Source organism: Hemicordylus capensis, chromosome 3 (genome assembly GCF_027244095.1).
Source record: "Hemicordylus capensis ecotype Gifberg chromosome 3, rHemCap1.1.pri, whole genome shotgun sequence".
Lineage (NCBI taxonomy): Eukaryota > Metazoa > Chordata > Lepidosauria > Squamata > Cordylidae > Hemicordylus > Hemicordylus capensis.
In genome coordinates, this window is record NC_069659.1 from 247,707,505 (window position 1) to 247,722,974 (window position 15,470).

Here is a 15,470-nt window from a genome sequence, read left to right on the forward strand (position 1 = left end):
TGAACAGGATGCTGGACTAGATGGGCCTTGGGCCTGACCCAGAAGGGCTGTTCTTATGATAGAATTATTGGCAGAACGAGCTGTAAAACCTTCCAAGCCTTCTTGGAATCCTATTCAATCCAATAGGCTTGTTTCAGGGAGGGAACATTCACATATCTAATTCACCCCATGTAAAGGTGGCTTGTGTCTGTAATGCCAACCTTAGTTAGTAGGCAGTCCATCCATGATGATGGGGAAATGAAAGGAGATTTCACCCATTGAGCACTTCTGCTGCTCAGAGCAAAACACCAAATCCAGTGTTTGGCCAGCAGCATGCATTGGCCCTAAGATTGCTTGTGATAGGCCCATAGTTGTCATGGCCACTATGAACTTCTCAGCTGCACTAGAAAAGTTGGTCCTTAAATGAAAACGAATCCCCTAGCACCAAAAGCTTTAGGGGCTCCAAGACCAATTCTGCATCCAACTCTGTCAGCTCATTTAGGGACTCCATTGGGCTGCAGGGTGATCAGTTCACCCGAAATAAAGTTTAGTCTATCCCTAGTGCCAAGTAAACACATTTGGTATAAGTAGAGTCTCTTTCACTGGTATCCTTGTAATGGAGATGTCATCTCTATGGGTTACAGCTGCTCCACTTCCCTGCCTATGTCTCCTGACCTGCTCCAATACAAATAATTCAGTTGTGGATAGTGAAGGTGCCTCATTGACATCTTAATCTGGAGATGAGTTTCTTGGGTTTGTAAATAGGCTGGTCCAGATTATAAAAATATACTTTTTAAATAGGAATATTTATGTTTCGTCCATTATTAATCCTGGAAGCCCTAGCTCCAGATATTAGAAACTTAATATTATGATACACCTTATGTGCCCTTAAGACTTGATGTTTGTTGCTATATAGGTTCTTCTTTCATTCAGTATTCATTCAACAAAGTATATTGTGATTATTACATGGGTACTTAATTATTTGGGAGAATATTGGCGTTATTGATGGGTATACAAACACCACAATCTAAGAAGTTAAGCCTTTGGGTTGCATCCAAAAGTTTTCCTTCCTGTGGAAGAAGGGCTCCCTTCTCCTGGGGAAGGGAGCTTTTGCAACTCATTTACTTTAATGGATGTAATTGCACTTGACTCTTTGTTGGATTTTAACCTAGTGTGCTATATTGTAAATAGTATCCAGTGGTAAATACTGTGATTGCATGCTAAACATATTGTTTTTGCAATAAGTACTATAAGGCATGATGATAATGCCTAACATATACATCAGGTCTGTGCATGGCCCAAAATGTCTGATTCAGATAAGATGTGACATGACATAACCTCTCCTGACAGTGTCACTGTTCTGTCACCCCCACCCACCCACCCCAGGTGCTATGTATGTTCTGTTGGGAATTCATCATGTTGGCCAGAGCCTTCCTCCACTCTGCTACTGCCTTCTCCTTTTGTTGGGTGGACAGGGAACAGGGCTGCATGTTGCTTGAAGGGAGCACATGTACATGTTCCTTGAGATTAAGATACGTTTCCCCCCTAAACTTTCCTTCTGGGGTTCTTGAGTGGCACAAGTACATCTGAAGCCTTGGAAAAACAGTCCATTTCCCAGAAGCACCTGCACCACTCAAGGAAGGAAAGAAAGGCATTTTTCCTTCGGGTCCTTGAGTAACACAAGTCAAGACTTATGCTGCTGCATTCTGGACCAGTTGAAGTTCTGGAGGGTCTTCAAGGGCAGCCCCATGTAGAGTGCATTACAGTAATTTATTCAAGATGTAACAAGAACATTCATTTTCTTCAACACATTATCTTGGTGATTGCACTGCCATAGCTCACAAGCTTTAGGATTAGTAGAAGACAAAACACTATATTTGAAAGTTAAAAATAGTCCAGTTTTGAATTATGTCTTCTCTGTTGCAGAAGCAGTAGTTCACATTTAAATGAATGCATTTGTTTATATTGCTTGTTCTTCAAATGCCAGGGCTCCTTGTTTTGATGAAAATATGTGTAGTGAGCATTTTTATTGTTTGTTTGCTGGTTTTTGTTTTTAACTGAAGGGTTATTGGAATGTTTGGTGTGAAAATAAAGAAAAAACAACATGTAGCCATTTATTGATGTTTTTAAAGGTTTAATGCTTTGAGTTGAATTGCTTCCAGTTGAGAGGGCCTAGGATCACACTGAACTTCCTAAAGTGTTGATAAACTGTAATGAAATCGGATTTATATTCAGCCAGCGAAGTCAACACAAGTAGATAGTGACATACCAGTAAATCTGCTTGATGTTAATATACTCTAGCTGATGTTTGAGTACATATTGTACTTTCTTAAATTGCCCTGAGGAACTATTTTTAAAATGCTTTTTACATTACCATTAATGTAGACTTGTTACACCCCCACTTTCCCTAGATGCTTGTTGTTGGTTCTTCAGTGTCGGCAAATGTCTTCTCCAGCTGGTGCTTCAAAAGCTTTAATCTTGTATTTAGCTTGGATTGTTCTAGGACTGCTCTGCATTGCCTGAACTACATTTTTCAAAATCTGACTTTTGCAGAAAATCATAAATACCTTAGTAATTACTGTTATGCCAATACCCACTGTATTTTTCTGTATTTACATGCAGCCAGGAGCTATGGGCGGAGACGAGGTAAAAATGTCTTTTACATGTTTATCAAATATGTTCATGGGAGCAACAAACTGAGGCTGCATACTGCTGATTATTTCTGTGGAGCAACAGGAATTAATTCCCCTTTCTCCTACAGTGCCACTAGCCTTGATCCTACTTAAATAACTTTGTGATTATATGAGCATAGTGGAGATGGAACGTGTTGATAAAAGGGAAAATAGCTTATTTGCTCCTAAACAAATTAGAAGTCGCATGCTTAACAAGGGGGTAGTTTACATTATCCAAACAGTGGATTTTTTAATGGTTGGAGGAAGGGTCTTGAAATGACCTTTTCATTACTATGTGGAAGCAGGTAACCTTGAACAACTAACTCCCTCTTATCTTTTTTCAAGAACAGAAACATATGTGTGAATAAATATCATATTATGCATTTAAAGAAAGAGAACTTTAAAAAAATATTTCAAAATAGTTTGAACCATGACAAAGGGCAGTGAAAATGTTAACTTTCATGCTCATTATTCAGCAGCTACCCTCAAGTCACAAATATATGCAGGTATATTGGGGGGTGGGGGGGCTATTTTTCAGTCTATTTTCAATTTTGAGGGTTTTCTTAAAACTAGCCGACCCCGCACAGAGCATCTGTGCGCTCTTTGGGGCCAGCGGTTACCTCTTCCCCCCACCACACCTTCTGCCCTAGTCTCCGCTTCCTGACCACGGCTGGCCCGTGCCAGGCCCAGCCAACTCTCCTCCCCACCGCTACTTCTGCTCCACTTTCTTTTCCCCCTCCTGGGCCTTGCCTCCACGGCCGGGCCCACTGCTGCCGCCGGCCTCCACAGCCGGGCCCACAGCCACCACGGTGACCAGTCCTCCTGGATGCGGCTCAGCCAATCAGGCGCCTCTGTTGCCCAGCCAATCAGCTGGGTGCTAGGACGCACATTCCAAGGCGCACCCAGGAGAATTAAATATATAGATTCAGCCTATTTTCAGGAGCTGGCAACCAGATTAATACTGTGTATGCTACTGGGGAAGAGCTGAGGATCTCTGAGTATCAATGGTGTTTATGACGTGGCTAGACTAAAGCCTTTTGAACATCTAGCAGCTGATGTTGCCATGCAGGAAAAGAAAATCCGAAGCTGCAAAGACAGAATTACAATGGGAACGTAGAACATAAGAAGCATGAATATGAGAAAACTCGACACAGTGAAAGATGAAATGAATCGACGACAGATTGACATCCTGGGCATCAGTGAATTAAAATGGACTGGAATGGGACACTTTCAGTCAGAAAATCACACCGTTTACTACTCAGGACACGAAAACCAAAGAAGGAACAGTGTTGCTTTTCATAGTCAGGAAGGATATAGCAATGACAGTACTTGGGTACAATGTAGTCAGTGACCGACTAATATCAATTAGATTTCATGGGCAACCCTTTAATGTGACAGTTCTTCAAGTTTTTGCCCCAACAACTGATGCAGAAGAAGAGGAAGTTGATGAGTTTTATGCTTATGCATTTAAAGAAAGAGAACTTAAAACCCTTAACAATTTCAAAATAGTTTGAGCCATGACAAAGGGCATAGAAAGTGTTAACTTTCATGCTCATTATTCAGTCAGTCAGTCAGTCAGTCCTTTATTACGGTCATGGACCAGTGCATAACTAAAACATACATACTTACATGCTTACATCTAAGAAAAGAGACTCAGCATAATAAAACGGACAGATTATAACACAATAGTACCAAGTTAAAATTAGAACAGTTATGGTGAACTCCAAATAGGTCTGACTGAAAACCGCAGAGCACCCTCCATTGCAATCATGAAACAGAAATCACAGGGGAAGGAAAGAAAAGAACAGAACATTATTGAAAACCTGAGCGGATGGTGCAAATGATATGACAATACCTTGCCATTTTGATGATTAGGTTGTCATCAGAACTGGACAATAAGTTCTTCAAATAGAAGTCATCCAAGTGCCCAGGAAAACGTTGCAACAAAGGGGACACTAATCTTAAGCGGGTGTCCCTATAAAAGTTACAATAAAGTATGGCATGCGCAATTGTCTCCACTTGACCAGACCCGCAAGGGTAAAGTCGAGCAGAAAAAGGGGTACCTTTAAATCTTCCCTCCATGACAGCAGATGGAAGCGCATTAAGACGGGCGAGCATCAGAGCACGTCTAAATTTGGGGATGGTAACTAGACTTAGATAGCTAGCTGCTCGTTATTCAGCAGCTACCTGCAAGTCACAAAAATTGACAGAACATGCAAGCAAGATGTGCTGGTGGCTGATTGTTGAACCAATCGCAAACTGCTCATGTTCAAGTTCCAAGTCAAGCTAAAGTGGAAAAACAAAGCTATCCAGCTTCCACTATATGATCTTGAGAATGTACCCATCATTTTCAAGGAGAACATGAGGAACTGCTTTGAAGTTCTGGACCTCATTGCTAGGGAACCAGAGGAACTGTGGAATGAAATCACAGTTGTTAAGGATGAATGTGAAAAGAGACTGCCAAAGACCAAGAAACAGAAAAAAGCAAAATGGATGTCAAAACAGATGGCGGAAATTGCGCAGAAGAGGGGAGAAACCAAAGTCAAGAAAGATAAAGACCTCAGGAAGAAACTTAATAGGGAATTTCAGAAACCCGTTAGAAGAGACAAGGAGCAGTACTACAATGACATCTGTAAAGACCTTGAAGACGGAAATAGACACGGAAAAACAAGGCAAGTTTTCCAAAAGATCTTCGAACTCAGAGGGAGGTTCCAACCTCAAATTGGTATGTTAAGGGATGCCAAAGGACAGACAGTAACTGACTCAGAGAAGATCAAACAGAGATGGAAGGAGTATACTGAAAATCTTTACAGCAGGAATGTCAACATCCAAGATACTCTAGAAGATATTCCTTACTTGCGAGAACCTCTAGGACAGAAAGATGAAGTTAGATCAGCACTCCAGTCATTACCAAGTCGGTAGGCTACAGGAATTGATGGAATAGCTAGAGAAATATGTCAGGCAACAGAGGAAGAATCAGTCAAGGCTCCAGCGAAACTATGCCAGCAAATTTGGAGTACAACACAGTGGCCAACAGATTGGAAGAGGTCAGTCTACATACCCATACCTAAGAAAGGAGACTTAACAGATTGCGCAAACCATTGCACAATATCCTTAATTTCACATGCTAACAAAATAATGCTCAGGATCATCCAACGCAGATTAGAGCCCTACGTGGAAAGGGAAATGCCGGATCTTCAAGCTGGTTTCAGAAAAGGCCAAGGAACAAGAGACATCATTGCTGATACACGCTGGATAATTGAGAAAGCCAAATAATACCAAGAAGACGACAATATATGCTTTATTGCATCGAACATGTCAAGTTGTGGAATATCCTTAGGAAAATGGACATCCCAGAATATCTCATTGTTCTCTTGAGAAACCTATACACAGGGCAGGAAGCCACAGTCCAGACAGAACATGGTGAAACAGACTGGTTCTAGATCGGCAAAGGAGTAAGACAAGGCTGTATATTTGCTCTCTCTTTGTTTAATTTATATGCTGAACATATTCTAAGAGAAGCTGGATTGGAAGAAGATGAGTGTGGTTTTTAAAGTTGGAGGAAGAAACATCAATAACCAGTGTTATGCTGATGACACCACTCTGATAGCTGAGAATGCAGATGATCTGCAAGCTCTAGTAACTGAAGTCAAGGAGCACAGTGAAAAAATGGGACTACAATTAAATGTAAAGAAGACTAAACTAATGACAACGAGTACAGCAACCAGCCTCAGAATGAAGACATTGAAGTGGTGGATAGCTTCTGCCTTTTAGGATTGACTATCAACAGTAAAAGATCCAGCAGTCAAGAAATACGCCACAGAGACTAGCACTTGGTAGGGTTGCAATGAAGGCCTTGGAACGGATATTTAGATGCCGAGACGTGTCTATATCTACAAAGATTAGAATCATTTGGACAATGGTTTTCCCCATGACACTCTATGGATGCAAAAACTGGACTTGGAAGAAGCAAGATAGAAAAAGCATTGACACTTTTGAACTTTGGTGCTGGAGAAGACTTTTGAGGATACCATGGACAGCCAGGAAAACTAACAAATGGATCATAGAACAAATCAATCCAGAATTTTCACTCGAGGCACAAATGACCCAGGCTCAAACTATCATGCTTCGGACACATTATGCAAAGACACAGCTCCCTTGAGAAGTCCATAATGCTGGGGAAATTTGAAGGAAAGAGAAGAAGACGACCAGCAGCAAGGTGGATGGACTCTATTACAACAGCAATGAATGTACCCCTGAGAGACATTAAAGGCTAAGTTGAAGACAGATAATCCTGGAGAGAATCCATCTATGTGGTCGCTAAGAGTCGACACAGACTTGACGGCACCTAATCAATTAATCAATCATGCTATAGGAGTGGAGTGACTTTGGCCTATCTCCCTTACTTTCTGTAGCCCACTGTTCCTCCTGAAAATACAGCCCTTATGGTCTCCACATATAGCTGTCTGGGATGGGTTTTTTGGAGGGGGAGGAGACACAATGGGCTACAGAGGGAAGGGACAATAGGTGAAATGGTTTCTCTTTGTCGTGTGTGCATAACATTAATCTAGATCAGCCTCTTTTTCCTATGAAAAAGCTTTACATGTTATGAACTGTTTCCATTTAAATAAGAGGTTGTAGTGGGATACACATGATAATTGTGTACTATGGCCACTGATGGTGTTAAGATATACCTGTCATTGGGCTGGGTCAGAATATCATACGAAACCTCAGTGAAATTTAAGAAAGGTTTCTGAAATAAACAGAGAAAGGTGCTGCAGATGATCAGCAGATTTGGCTCATTTCTTGTAACTGTGGTTTGTAAGGGGCCCACCCCCTGTCCTAGTTTCCAATGAAAGGCAATCCTAGACTGTCTTGCTCTGCCTTGTTTCAGTCAAGCTCTTGCCCCATCATCCACTTCCCAGCCATTGGTCCCAGTTATAAAGTGGGTGGGCTCTCCTGGACTCAGCAAGTTCTCTCGGCTCTTTCTGTCAGCTTTTGGAGTTCTCCTCACACTCTTGAGTCCCAGTAAAAGGCAAATGAGCTATTAAGGCTCTACACCTCCCACCCCTCAACTTCAGACTGGCACCAAGCATTGTTAACCATTTCCTACCCACTCTTACACTAGCCGAAAGCAATGCTATTGCTTTATTTGGGTAGCTGAGAAATATTGAGGTAGTTGTGGGAGGGGACAAGCAAAATATATTGTGAATAGAATGCCCAAAAAAGGCAACTTGACAGTAATGGCACACTTGAGCAAAGGAGAGATTGACTGACAACACAGAGAGAAGGGAGAGTTGCAGGGGTGAGAAGGGAAATGGAGGAAATTGTTTTGTGGACATCGCTTTACTGGGGTGGGGGAGGGATTTTGGGCAAGGACTACCGTGGAGTGTTAGAGCTATGGAAGGCGGGAAAGAGTCAAAATTTGGAGAGGGGAGCTTTATGATGGCCTGTGAAATCAACAGTGCCTTATTTCTGAATGTGGGTTCTACCTGTTCCTTGGGCTTTGTCTGCAGTGGCATTGCAGAGATGACTGAAAACTCTCTGCAGCATCTTCCTTTATAAACGCCTCATATAGGCCCTTCCTAGCGGGAGGGCAGCATGCCACTGTCCAGGCTAACCAACTAAAAACTCATGAGCTTTTCTGCTCCACTCTCATTGGTACAAAACAGAATAAATACTGGAATAGAGGGAAAGATCATAATGGCAAATGGATTTCAGCACAGCCTAAAATGTCCAGCCTGATGCTATGACATGTACTTGAGTTCTGGTGAGGAGGGAGATGAGAGTAGAGCACCTTTCATGCCAGCACCTTTAACTCTATCTGCAGAAAGCTTCTGGGTTTAAAAGGGGAGGCGAGTCCTGTCGGTGTTTTTGTTTCTAGGCAAGGATTGGAGAGATTATGTAAGGAGTTGCTAGGCAGGCTAGGGGAGTTTCACGACAGCACCAGTGAGAGATGTTTGCAGCCCAGAATAGCCATGTTTCGCCTCTCGTCTGTGCTGGCATCTCTGTGAGTGGCAGCCCTTGGAGTGAGTAGCTGTTTGTGTTTCAGATGTAACATGGAACTGCAGTTAGGTTTAAGCTTAGTTACACAAGCCAACTTCAAACCTAGGGTTTAGACCTCAGTTGGCCATAGGTCAACAGTGGTGATTGCCATGGAATGGGTTTGGGTGACAAAAGCAACCTAGGTTACATGAAATAGAGGTTCTGCATGACTTCTGAACCATCCTATTGACTGTTCGTACACAGTATTAATGCACAGGGTTTTTTTTAGCCTTGATGGAGTACAGATGTCTAACTGCTGTAATTAATTTATCACAAATGATATTGGTACACAAACAGTATTAGATTTACCCTGAACTTTAAAATTCGGATTATAGTGTGAAGTCATAAATGATGATGTTCCAATCAGTGGAATTTAAGTCAGCCCATGCATACTTTATGCAAGATGTTTGTTCTGTGATGTGTTATGTTTCATGTTGCACTACAGTGCTACAGTATCACCTTTTGGTTAAAGCAGTATCGAGCTTTCTGAGCAAAGTGTAGACTTTGCCATTTTTAAATTTGAGGGGAAATGTTACTTTTGAAGTTGACATATTAGGAGTTGGGAGATGTTGAAACTAGTTTTGGAAAGAAGTGTGTTTTTAATACTATTTGGAAGTTTTAAAAGTTACTCTTCAATGGGAACATTATTGAGAATTAAGATCTCACATTGAATGTTACATTCTGAAACATGCACTCATCTAATTGCATTTTTTTTTTTGCTAGGATATTAGAGGGTTTTTTTGTAAGATTCCACCCCCCATGGTAAATTGTTTTCTATGCACTCTGTGAAAATACACAAATATAAGCCTAGTAGTGAAAGGAAAGTGGTGTAGCTTAGGGGTGAGTCCGAACCGGTCCGGCGGCCATTCTAAGGAATGGCCGAACTGCCGGACCGGTTCGGCCCTTGCTGGTTCGGGTCCGGGTGGGGGGGTATAACTTTAAGGGCGGGAGGGCTTTCTTACTCCTCCCGCCTCTTCACCCCCTCCAGCGCCCGTATTTAACCAAATAACGGGGCGCTGGAAACCAGCCGCCGCCCCCCCAGCAGATGCACATAGAAAGGTGCCGCTATACCCCTGCCGCCATCGCCCTCCCTCCCTCCCTCCCTCCCAGCTGCCCGCCCGCCCGCCCAAGTCCTTACCCAAAGCTGGACTAGTAAACGAGAGGAGCTCCTGGACAGAGCTCCTCTTGTTAGAAAGGCCTGATACAGAATGAAGGCGCTTTGCGCGCGCGCATGCGCACGCTGCAAAGGACGCCGGAGGCCCGGTCTACCCGCCGGGAAAAGGCCGGGCAGACTGGGCCTCCGATCGCCGGAGGCCCGGTCTACCTGCCGGCGATCGGAGGCCCGGTCTACCCGGCCCCTTCCCGGCGGGTAGACCGGGCCTCCGGCGATCGGAGGCCCGGTCTACCCAGCCCCTTCCCGGCGGGTAGACCGGGCCTCAGACGATCGGAGGCCCGGTCTACCCGGCCTTTTCCCGGCGGGTAGACTGGGCCTCTGGCGTCCTTTGTGGCGTGCGCATGCGCGCGCGCAAAGCGCCTTCATTCTGTATCAGGCCTTTCCAACGAGAGGAGCTCTGTCTGGGAGCTCCTCTTGTTTACTACTCCAGCTTTGGGTAAGGACTTGGGCGGGCGGGCAGGCAGCTGGGAGGGAGGGAGGGTGACGGCGGCAGGGGTATGGCGGCACCTTTCTATGTGCATCTGCTGGGGGTGGGGGTGGGGGCGGGGGCGGCTGGTTTCCAGCGCCCCGTTATTTGGTTAAATACGGGCGCTGGAGGGGGTGAAGAGGCGGGAGGGGTAAGAAAGCCCTCCCGCCCTAAAAGAAAGGGCCCCCCTTCGGTGCCGGTCCGGACTGGTCCGGACCGTGCACATCTCTAGTGTAGCTAGTGGTTACCTCTGTGTGATGATTGTGCCTGAAGTAGTGTCAGTGCATAATCTTGTGTATTACTAGTATGGATATGTATATATTGCTTTTCAACAAAAGTTCTCAAAGCACTTCATGCAGAAAAAGAAATAATTTGAAAATCAGATGGTCCCCTGTCCCCAAAGTGCTCACAACTTTAAAAAGAAACCTAAAGCAGACACCAGCAACAGCCCCTAGAAAACACTGTGCTTGGATTGTGTAGGATTGTTGAAGATGTAACATTTCCAATTGCTTACCCAATTATCTCCCTTCTGGAGTGTTAATTTGACCTAGCAGTTTTAACTGTGACTACTGAGTCCACAATGATGATGTGGGATTATAAATAATCTGGGTTCCAGATGAACTCATTACCAGAAATCAAACTTTAAATGGTGACTACAAATCCTAGGTTATGGAGGAACCCTACTTAGTTCTAATAGCAATCAATAGTGCTGCAGATGTAGTCTTTAAATGTTTTTAGATATGCAGAGGGGAATTAATACTCCAGATTGGGAGGGGTTGGGGAAGGAGTGTGCAATGTTGCAGTGTGGTCTAGATGGCTAATTGGAAACATCTGCATTGGCCTCTTGAGTGGAAGAATGTCTTTATAAATTGATAGTGGGGTAGCTTCATTAATAATGAATTTTAAATAGCACTAATGTTGGAGCTCTTGAGGCGGCACGTGAGCAGTTCCCCATCTAAATCTTGATGTGGCAGTTTGCCTTAGCTCCCTTCTGTTCTTAACCAGTTTATTCACACACCAAGTTCTCAGGTTTAAGAACTCTACATAATACAATCAAGTTCTGTGTCTGTAATTGAACTGTATAATTCATAAGCATTGTTAAGAGCACAGTAATGGGCCATAGAATTCTATGCTTATTCCTTCCTTCTCTTGCTCAGATTCTCACTGTTGATTTGAAACTAATGGCCATACCAGTCTTATTCATGGCTAGGAAACCTCACATACCTTGTAATAGTGAGCAGCCTTAATGGTTGCAGGGGCAGCGAGAGGAGGGAGGTGGTGGCGGCGGTGACATGCACCTTGGGGCATGGCAGCCTGGTGACTATAGCCCTGAAACTCCTTTTGACAAGACAAATACCTATACCAGTCTGTCTCCAGACTGTGGCAGAGAAATCATGCCCAGATCTTGTCCCAAGCAGGAATCCGACTTCCTGCCTGTCCATTAAATCCATATGAAAATTGGTTTGCTTTCATGTGCTCCATTCTGGACTCTTAAATAACAAAGAGGCCAGGTGAGCCTAAACATTTATTTTTCAGTAAATGTTGTGCCTCTCTTCAGCATGCCCCTCTGTCTGGTGTGGTTCCTGAAGGCCTTTTGAGTTGGGGCTCTTCTTCCTTTCCCAGTACCCTCCTGCTTCTTTTCTTGTGGGGTTTCAAAAATAGGTTCACTTTAGTTCCAGAATGCTTTGATATCCTGATATCACTCCACACATAAGGCATGTTTTTAAAACCATTAGTGAGACTGTTTTGATTTACTCAAGGTTCCCTTAGCCAGTGTAAGAGAAACTGTAAAGTAGCTGGGACCTCAGGGGTTTGGCAGGAGACTCTGGTCCCTTTCAGATGATGGTTTGATCCATCATTAAATACAGATCATTACGGGAGATTTTACAGTTGATCCCAGATGACATTAGCAGTGGCATGCTGTGTGATGTTTGCACTACTCCTGTAAAATGTGTGTTCTTTTCACGCCTCATTTATTTGGACTTGAAAACATTAATAGAACAACTTGCATAATGGGGAGAGGTGTAGATGGACACCACACAACTTGTCAGAGTCTAAAGAAGAATGGTTTTCTGCATATTAGAGATTGGTCTTCCAAGGGCCTGCCCCCCTCTTCTGCACTTGAGCACACATTTGCCACTTTACTTCTGATTATTGTCCTTTAAAGTTGTTTTTTTAACTCAAGGTCAATGTTATCACCATTACAATCTTTTACCCCTTGTACTCCCCCCCGCCAATATGTTGAAAACAAAAAGCCCACTTCATTCACGTTTATTCAGAAATAAGTTATATGGGACTGCTGTTGACACACATCAAGCATTGTTGTTTCTATTCCAGTCTCATTGGTGGAGAGAATGCTGTAGTAGCATGCTAAGCCAGAAGTGTACAAAATAACTTATTTATTTATAAGAAAAAAGGCAGACTTGGTAAGATTCGATATAGTGAGGAGGCAGACGGGGGTACAACCAACCAACTGGCAACTGTTCCTTTGTGTGGACAGAAAATGGAGACACAAATCTACAAAAGAAACCCATGGGAACTGCTGTGTGCAGAAGCTGTTGCTTTTCCTCATGCAGTTCAATCTGGAAACCTATGGAAGCCCTCTGATAAGAGGAAGTATCTAACTAAACCATGCGAATCAAAAGCATGGAATGAGAGGGGCAGCCAGTCAGCTGAAGTGTGATCCTTCCTAGGGAGGAGCATACCATGAGTGGATCTGGATATATTTAAGTAAATCAGCAGTACAGAGCTGGAGACCAATCTGCCCTCCATAGCTGGGCACAGAGCCACAGAAAAAAAACAGTGAAGAAGTCCAGACCTGGGTGGGTGGGCGGGTGGGCGCATTTGAATAGAAATAGGGGAGCTAAATCATGCTCTCTGATAACTCTTTAAAACTGGGTATCATCACAAAATATCAGGTGCAGGAGTCAGGGGGCTGTCCTCCCTGTAACTGAAACATAATCATTGCATTTCCTGCCCCTTCCCCCTTTGGATCCCTTGCCTAAAAATTAACACATTGGATTTTAAATAAAATTGTGAAAGCAGATGGATGCGGTCTCAGTATCACTGTCAAGGGAATACTGCCTGATTGATTAAGGAAACTGGAAGACTGTATACAAAGAATGCCAAAATAAATATATGCTGCAAGTGCAAGGCAGTATAAATACATGTTTATCAAGATATTCTAGCCCAGTGGATATCAGGCCATGCCTGCATCAGATGATTTATCTTGCTTCTAATTTTTCTGCAGAGGTTCCTGTCTAAATTGGAAGCAAGTGGCATCAAACCTGACTGACTGCAGTGCACTTTGGTGTGGGGAAGGCACATGACACAGCAGATATGGCTCTGATATGCACAGCACTAATTTGTAGAAAATTCCAGTGCAGGCAAAGCCTTGCTCTACATTGAGGCCATGATATTTATGGAGGTCTCTTTTTTGTTTAGAAATTTGTAATTACTAATTGCAATAATATTGATGAGAGGAGTGGGTCTTGTGTGTTGCTTTTGGTTCAACATTCCTGTATAGGAATGGAATGGAATCTTTATTTTGGTCATTGACCAGACAAAAATATAACACGATATAGAAGTAATCTCCAGCAATCATGATTCTGCCAGTACTTGCTTACAAACCACCATTTACAATACATAGTACATTCGACACACATGATTTTACCAATTGCTTCCTTACACAGCTTGCAATGTGGCAAAATTTTGTCACCTTTGTGGAAACATTAATATCACAGTTGGACAAAAGGAGAGACACATAAAAGGCCGATGGCCTACCTGGGAATCTAGATAAAATAGGTGACAAAAGTGCTAGCTGAATATCTCTATTAAAAAAACCAGTGAATTAAGACCAGAGTTCAAATCCCCATTCAGCCACAAAACTAGCTGGGTGACTCTGGGCCAGTCACTTCTCTCTCAGCCTAACCTACCTCACAGGGTTGTTGTGAAAGAGAAACTCAAGTATATAGTACACTGCTCTGGGCTCCTTGGAGGAAGAGCGGGATATAAATGTAAATATAATAATAATATGATCAATTGTCTCAGCCGCTTCTGACTGACACAGGCATCACCTTTGAGCAAAAGGAATACCGAGATAGCAACCCTCTAAGAGACCTGAGGGCAATGCATTCAAGTGTGCCAAGGCAAATGCCCTTCTCAATTTGGCAAGAACAAGTTCATGTAAATTTTTAGCTGTCTATGAGGGTGGGTTGCAACACCTAAGAAAGGTAACAGCCAGACTTGGGCCCTGTCTTCCTGAATCACTATGCCCCAAATCCGCTGCCTAATTATCCCCTTGACTTTTAAGATCCTGTAGCGAATAGTGGATTTAAGTCCAGCCTTTGTCTCAAGGCAAGTCCATGTGGGGGAAAGAAAAATGATGCTTCATTTTCTCCATGTTTGCTCAACAAAGGCTATTCCTTTAAAACTTAACCGTTTCTTGGTAATCGCTGCCAACATGCCCACTTTTAACAGAGTTTAATCCTTCCCTGGTGTGGGCAGAATTCCAGGAAAACTCTCCTTTGTTTACCAGTGGAAAAATACAGAAAACCTTCCATGTGCAGTCTACATGTGAAGAGCAAATTTGTTAGTGTGAGCTGCTGAGCAATCACTTGAGACGTGTTTGCACCAGAGTAAAACCCCTTTTCCCTGCGTTAAAAATCCACTCTGAGGCAGGTGAAATATAAAGAACAAAAAGAGAAAAGCTTTATTCAAAATACTACAGACTGCTTCAGTCTGAGGCTCTCTCAGCTTTGAGTTACAGGTAAAAAGAAATACTCATTACTTTACAAGATTACTTCCAAAGAACACCCCAGCTGGTATTTGGAGTGGCATACTTTAAAAATCATGGCTACTCTGTTGTAAGGATAATTCAAAAAGCACCCCCAGTTGCAAGAAACATTTAAAAGCCCTTTACACAGTAAAGACTTCTACACCCCTTCAGAAAGGCAAATTCCATGGTAGGGATTATTAGGAAGGGGATTGAAAATAAAACGGCTAACATTATAATGCCCTTATACAAAACTATGGTGTGACCACACTTGGAGTACTGCGTACAATTCTGGTCACCACATCTTAAAAAGGACATTGTTGAACTGGAGAAGGTACAGAAGAGGGCAACCAAGATGAT

At 43.1% G+C, this 15,470-nt stretch overlaps 1 protein-coding gene and 1 long non-coding RNA gene across 12 annotated transcripts in view; one reads left to right on the plus strand and one right to left on the minus strand.

The window, feature by feature from the left end:
• Positions 1–15,470, plus strand: part of CPEB3 (cytoplasmic polyadenylation element binding protein 3) — a 139,988-nt gene that overhangs the window by 75,954 nt on the left and 48,564 nt on the right. For 9 of the 11 annotated variants that reach the window (XR_008320020.1, XM_053311560.1, XM_053311558.1 and 6 more), the window contains one exon: positions 2,602–2,625. The exons of the other annotated variants lie outside the window; for them this stretch is intronic. Coding sequence is in view for 8 of the 9 variants with exons in the window: in XM_053311560.1 (XP_053167535.1) it covers positions 2,602–2,625 (24 nt within the window). In the remaining variant the exon portion in view is untranslated. The remainder of the gene's footprint in view (positions 1–2,601; positions 2,626–15,470) is intronic. 11 annotated transcript variants of the gene reach the window in all.
• The window catches only part of LOC128351758 (uncharacterized), a 55,816-nt gene that overhangs the window by 39,409 nt on the left and 937 nt on the right, over positions 1–15,470 (minus strand). The window lies entirely within an intron of this gene.